The sequence below is a fragment of the Brassica oleracea genome, chromosome C8 (assembly GCF_000695525.1).
Source record: "Brassica oleracea var. oleracea cultivar TO1000 chromosome C8, BOL, whole genome shotgun sequence".
Taxonomy (NCBI): domain Eukaryota; kingdom Viridiplantae; phylum Streptophyta; class Magnoliopsida; order Brassicales; family Brassicaceae; genus Brassica; species Brassica oleracea.
Window position 1 is genome coordinate 19,571,399 of NC_027755.1, and position 6,619 is coordinate 19,578,017.

General features: G+C 32.9%; 1 protein-coding gene across 1 annotated transcript; it reads right to left on the bottom strand.

Annotated features, from left to right (window-relative positions):
- Positions 1-865: 865 nt before the first annotated feature.
- Positions 866-3,483, bottom strand: LOC106307985 (lipase-like). The gene is made up of 8 exons (XM_013745091.1): positions 2,962-3,483; positions 2,700-2,794; positions 2,531-2,634; positions 2,336-2,436; positions 2,147-2,250; positions 1,624-2,061; positions 1,288-1,419; positions 866-1,211 (listed from the first exon to the last, which is right to left on the bottom strand). Exons 1-8 carry the CDS (start codon positions 3,202-3,204, stop codon positions 1,034-1,036), a joined length of 1,395 nt encoding a protein of 464 aa, XP_013600545.1. The 5' UTR covers positions 3,205-3,483; the 3' UTR covers positions 866-1,033.
- Between the last annotated feature and the right edge of the window lie 3,136 nt (positions 3,484-6,619).

Below are 6,619 nucleotides of genomic sequence, written 5' to 3' on the forward strand. Positions count from 1 at the left end.
AATTGTAACAATAATACCATAGTTAAATTTATATTATATTTACTTTAATAATATTAAAATATTATATATATGTTTACATTATATTTGGTTTAGTAATATTAAATCGTTTCTAATTTTAGTATATATATCATATAAGATCGAATGAATTATCTATCTTTTAAGATAAATTTATTAGGACAATCAAAATCACTCATTTTGATATTTTTTTGACAAAAGTTGGCAAAGATTCGAAAATATTTATATATTTTGACGAAGTGATTTTTTTCCTCTCACGTTGAAAGTTAAAGTTTTTAAAATCTTCATTATCCTTAATAAATAATAATATTAGATTAATTTATTAATATATAACTACCATAAATTAAAAAGATTCTATATTATGCTATCCAAAAATACTTTACATCGTAATATTCTTAAAATAAATATAAATCCATGTATATAGTTTTATATATATGAATGTTTTCAAATTTATTTTATGTAATAAAATATATTTTATTAAAATAAAAAAACTTTATCCTATATAAAAAATTTATAATATATCTATTTATAAATATTTGTAAGATTATTAGGTCCGCAAGTGCGGGCAAATCACCTAGTTTTAATGTGATATAAAAAGCAAAGAATGTAACGCAACCTTCACACAATTGTTGTTCTTTAAAATCATTTTAAAGCGAGTATACATAGTCTTTGTTCAGTAACACACAAAAAAAACGCACCTAGTGGTAACTATTTGATCCAAAGCCCTTGACTTAATCACAACAAATAAATAATATAAAAGGAGAGTTTATAGTAAACGCATTTTGAATTCCTAACCATAGACTTTATACAGTAGATTATCATCATTTGACACGAATAAAAGACAGACAGGTAGAAAAAAATCTGATGCATTTATAAAATTTAATTGAAATGTATATGTTTACACTAGTATAGAAAAACAAGAGAGAATAAGAAAAATGGATATATATCTAATATTTAATGAATTGCTAAAGAATTAAAGCTCAACGTCAATGTAGTCAAAGCTGCTATTTTTAGGCTATCAACGAGGAGAGCGAGGTGCACGAGGAGATTGATTAGGAAGAGTCTGAGGAATCTTTCTAAAAACATGTTTCCTGCAACGTTGGAAGATACTGTCGTATATTAGATCAAACTGCACTCCAGCTCTCTCTCTATTCACTATGAACGTTATGTGATCTGCTTCCACTATCTTATAGTACCTGAAATAACCAAAACAAAAGGTTCCCATTCAATTTCCACTCTATTATGTAACATGTTATAATATGACTAGCTCACCATATTCCAGGTTGTAACGTTTGGCACTCAGAGTCGCTTCTTATGAACCGGCTTGGATGCTCCACTGGTAGCCTCGGATGCGTCATTGATATTGTGTTCATTGCCCCATCGTTCTCTTGCCATTCCTCATCCCTTCATATCGAAACATTTTATCTTCTCTTAGAACAGTTTATCTACTTTGCAGTGTTTAAGCAAAGCGAAAACAGAGGAAAACAGAGAAAACAAAGGAAAACAGAGCAAAACAGAGGAAAAACAGAGGAAAACAGAGGATTGATCAAGAACTTCAAGAATGAATGTTAAAGTTTGAATCATTTTTGAGTCTTGTTGTATTTTTACCTGTAGCCTTTATAGGGAGGAGAAACATCTTGCGGGAACCTCCACTGACTCATCTGAAAGACGCGGAGGAAGAGCATAGGGTGGATGCCAAGAACACCTGAAGGGATAGTCATGCCCATGATTCTGCGTGTGCGTTTAGTCGCGTAGCTGAAGTAGTAAGTGTTTGGGAATGTCTGGAGATTGGAGTTGAGACTTGTGGAGCCTTGGATCGTGAGATCAGGTAAGATCCAATCACCAGTAGCAAAAGGACCTGTGTTTCCCACAAGGCAATCAACTAAACCTCTCAATCCAGTTTTCTTCCAAGACATGTTGAAGTGATCGAACCCAAAACTGTAGTAAGTCTTTAGCCATGAGATGTCCAACCAATCATACATTATCACGCCTATACGACATAGCTGCAAGAGAGATATTGGCTTCATGCCTATTCCATCTTCTGTCCTGTAATAGTAACAACAAGATTTTGAGATGAGAATACACATTTGATTCCAAGATCAAACAATTATCTCAAAAGGTAGAAACTGACCTCATGCCATCTAAGTAAGTCCTGGTAGTACCATTGAATGCTCCGGACAATGATGTCACACTCAGAACCCAATTCTCATTAGTTTCATCAAACCCTTCAAAAGCCTAACCATAACAGTTTGAGATATGTGTTAGCATCAATCATTAAACAGAGCTTTTGAAACCAAGAAGACATTCTTCAACGTCAAACCTTATCTGCAAGCATTTGCTGCAACACACGTATGACTTGCGCACCAGCTGAATGCCCCACAAAATGAATAGGATGATCCTCATCCCATTCAGGGTATTGCCCTAAAACACACACACACACACATGCCAAAGTCAGATAATACATTTCATTTGGATTAATAATACAAAAAATGAAAGTTTCAGATCAAAACCTAACCTTTTCTGTAGTCTCTACCAAACCGAGAATGTCCACAAGCTTCACTATGCTCTTCTCCAAAATCAACTCTTCCTCCTTTTAGGTAATAGAATAACTCCCTTGCCCTGGAAGCCATTGTCATCATCAATAAATGTGCATAAGAAATCAAATATAAATCAAGATCTCATACCTATCATAGATGCTTGTTAAGGATCCCAAATCAGGAACAAGAACCCTCTCATCTTTCTTCTCAGCACCAGCAAAGTATGATAAGCCTCCTAATCTCTGATCACAACAAGATCAAACCTCAAAACCAAGAATCTAATAAAATAAATTAAAAGAATTAGAGCTGCATTCCTTGTAAAAACGTTTTGAATGGAATAAATTTAACATTCATTCAAAAATAAATAAATTAATTAAAAGAAATAAAGTTTGAGTTTTTGCATTATTACCCCTTTGCCAAAACCAAAGATCCCATGAACCAATACAATAGGAGGCAGACCTTCGACATTGCTTTGACTTTGATCGTAGTCGTTGACATCCACATTTGACTTGAACAAGTAATCATTAACGTTCTTAGATATATCTCCGGCGACGGCGGTGCTGAATATATAGAACGCGTAAAGAAAATGCACCATAGCGCTCACGAAGAGCTCAGCGAGTTCAAGAGAAGTCACCATCCACAACTTCATCATCTTCTTCTCTCAAGACACGAATAAAAAACAGAGACCCTCGTGAGCTTTCTTCAAAAGAACATTGAAAGAATGATCCTTTGGACCCAGAAATCAAATGAGAAAACTTTGAATATTCCCGAGAAAGTGGCGTCGTCTCTCTCTCTCTTATTGAACAATTTTTTTTCTGGAAAATTCTTTGTCATCCACTTGTATCTGCCCACCTCTCACCAAACAACTATTTATTTTCATTACAAAACAATAAATTATGATTTACTGACAATACAAACAATAGAATATGATTTTTGTTCTTTCAAATTTTCAGTTCTTTTAGCTCAACCGCGCCATCTGTATGAGTCTTGACCTCTCCTAGTTTCCGCAATATTGTAATTTCAAGGCCCACTATAGTTTTTTTGAGAATAAATATGTAATAAAATTAAATTCTCAGCTTTAATTACCATTATTATTTTGGTGAATTGTGATTGGTTAAGACAAACGGCGAAGTTCGCTGGATCGGCGCTGGAAGGTTGGTTAATAATTTCCCAACTGCTTCTTCTGCTTTGATGTGTAACCTTATCCGGTTAACTATGTATAACGTATCATCTGTTTAAGGCTTAAGCGGTAATTTAGTTTACTATAGCTTTCTAAAATTAGAAATTAAATCCTGTGGGTGAGAAAAGTTTCACATTTAATCACATATCCACAGCTTTTAAGTAGGAAAAAGGATAACATTATGAAACAATCACTCTCATCAATGTATATGACTACTGTTAATAAACGCTATAAATGTAAAATTCTATTATCTCTAAAATGGAATAAAAGAGAATATGAAGTAAAAATGTTATAACCTTAATTCATTTCTCGCTCTATAATGGAATAATGAATAAACAAAAAACATATTATTCCGTTTATGAAATAAACTTCATTATGAGGTAAAAAATATAGTAGAATTAAAGTATTTTTTACTCCATGATCACTTTTAATCTATTTTAAAATAGAAAATGAAGTAGGGTTATGGATGCCTTTAGTCACCAAATGATGTTTATTTATTTAGGTGTTTTGGTGTTTTATGCGTTTGATGTGGAGAATGGGAAAAAGCATTTAATAGAAAAGAAGGTAGCCTCCTGTGGAGGTTAAGTATAATTGTGGACTCTGTTGGCGTTAGATAAGGTTTTGTTCTGTATAATGTGGAATTTATTGAGGAACTAATGCACATGGCTTTTTTTTTAACACCCCCTAATGCACATGGCTTGTAGGTTCTTTTTTAAAGAACTCAATATTCGCAAAAATAACACGGAAAATAAAAGTAGTATTTAATTCGTTCAGCAAAAAGTAGTATGTAATAATAATATCCAACTTTTCTTTCCTTTTCCGGCAAGATACAATCATGTTCGCGCAATAAAATTAGATCATCCGCAATGGTGAGATTCATTGGAGTCTTTAGCACAAAAGCATTTCGGATTAATCTTGGATATTTTGGATTTAAAAAAAAAAAAAAAAAGATGACCATTCACAGGCCGCCACGTAGTCAATGGGATCCGAGAACAGTATAAGGATCAATCCTTATCAAAGGATTTTAAGGATTTTTTTTTTGCACAAACTCTAAGAAAGTAGACTCCACACCCTGTAAAGATTCCCTTAATAACTCCCATCGTAGATGTTCTTAGGAGATTCAAAATAAAGTTATGCGACCGTGGAGGACTTCCACTTGTTATGAACTTTCTTATTGTAACCTATGATATGCGGTACCACCAGTCAAGAGCATTGAAGTTTTGTCGATTCCACTAGGTTAGCTAGCTATCTCCAATTTACAGCGAAGTAGAATAATGCGAATCTTTAACTGTGTCTAAATAAAATACGAAGTAGATAATATTCTAGTGGCAAAACTCATTGAAGTTGGTCGTTAACCGATGCTTTATGATACACATTGATTTATGTGTGGAGATAACGTGCTGTGAACATTAAGTTTCCCCCCCCCCCTTCCCTTTTTGTTTCTCTGCCTTGTTATTCTAAGTGCACAGTATAACTCAGAATCAGGCGTATCTCTTTAGGGTGAGAAGTATCAATATATATGAGTATATGGTCAAAACAAAATTTCACAATCTTGAAAATCCAGAATTGGTGAAAAACTAATAATTGGCAAGTAATCCAACTGTAATCCTGAAAGTCAAACGTGATCTCTCTTTCTCATAATAGGAACTGGATAATGAATCAGTTGCTGTGAATTACCATCCTTGCCGATTTCATGACATGCATCAAATTTACTAATTTATAACAAGTTTAAGATAACATACAGAAAGAGGCTTCTCAATATCCAGACCTTTTTTTATTGATTTCTCAATAATATGAGAATAATTTATAGAAGAGTTCAAGGTGACTGGACTGTTCGTAGAATTTATTTACTAAACCCTAAAAATGGGCATAAGTTCGGGTTTGGACAGAGCCGACCCTGGGCCAAGCCCAATGAAACATTCACTTTGGACCCTCAAAATTTTTGAAATTTTTTATATGTAAATAGGTCCCCAATTTGTAAAAAAAAATATTTTAGGTCCCCAAAATTTTAAAATCTTTACTAAATGGTCTTGGACTTCCAAATTCTCAGAGCCAGCCTGGGGTTTGGACAGCATATGATAGTCGGTTTGCTGACTAATAATTAACTAAACATGCAAACACAGAAATGACAATTTCAATAATAATCATTAATTATTAATATTTTGGAAAACTGACCAGAATCAAGAGACATCATCGTGAATTGTTGTTTTGCCTAATAAAATTGTTTTAGCTTAAATTGCCTAACTAAATTTTCAACAAGAATCAGGTGAAAGTCCGTTGAAACAGCCAAAACATGAAATCTTCACAAATAGATCTAATCTGCACAGTCACGCTCTCCCTTTCCGCGTTGCATGGGTGTATGTATAGTTTTTTCATAAATTACACATATATCAATTGTCTCTTTCTTTTTTTTTTCTTGTTTTCATCGCGAAGTATGGTTTGTGTGTTGTTCGAAAACAAAGTATGGCGTGTATTTCAAATCGATGTGTAGGTGTGATGATGGAGGTTCGAGAGATCGAGATCATATATAAAACTAATATATATATGGACGGCAGACATAACATGTAAATTTTCACAGAATAAAACTCCTTTTTTTTTGTTTTGCTTATCAAGTAATATATACAAGATATACAACAGTTTGGTTACGTAAAATCACTTGAATAATAGTATTTGCTTCAGTTAACAAATAATTTCGATATATTCTACATTTCCTCCAATATAAGTTTATACATTTACACATAAATGAACATGATAAAAAGCGTTAAAAAATGATGAAAGAGGCCCTGACTAATTATGACCAGATATAAATCCCTATAAAACCTAACTATATTTTACTTTTAAGAGCATTTAGGATTTTTTTTTTTTTTTTTTTTTTAAAAAAAGGTTT

Excerpts from the sequence above, each read along its gene's own strand:
- LOC106307985 (XM_013745091.1), bottom strand. The coding sequence starts at position 3,204 with ATGATGAAGTTGTGGATGGTGACTTCTCTTGAACTCGCTGAGCTCTTC. Across the intron at positions 2,795-2,961 it reads TCTTTGGTTTTGGCAAAGGG|AGATTAGGAGGCTTATCATA; the intron begins GTAATAATGCAA and ends TGTTGTGATCAG. Across the intron at positions 1,212-1,287 it reads ACGTTACAACCTGGAATATG|GTACTATAAGATAGTGGAAG; the intron begins GTGAGCTAGTCA and ends TGGTTATTTCAG.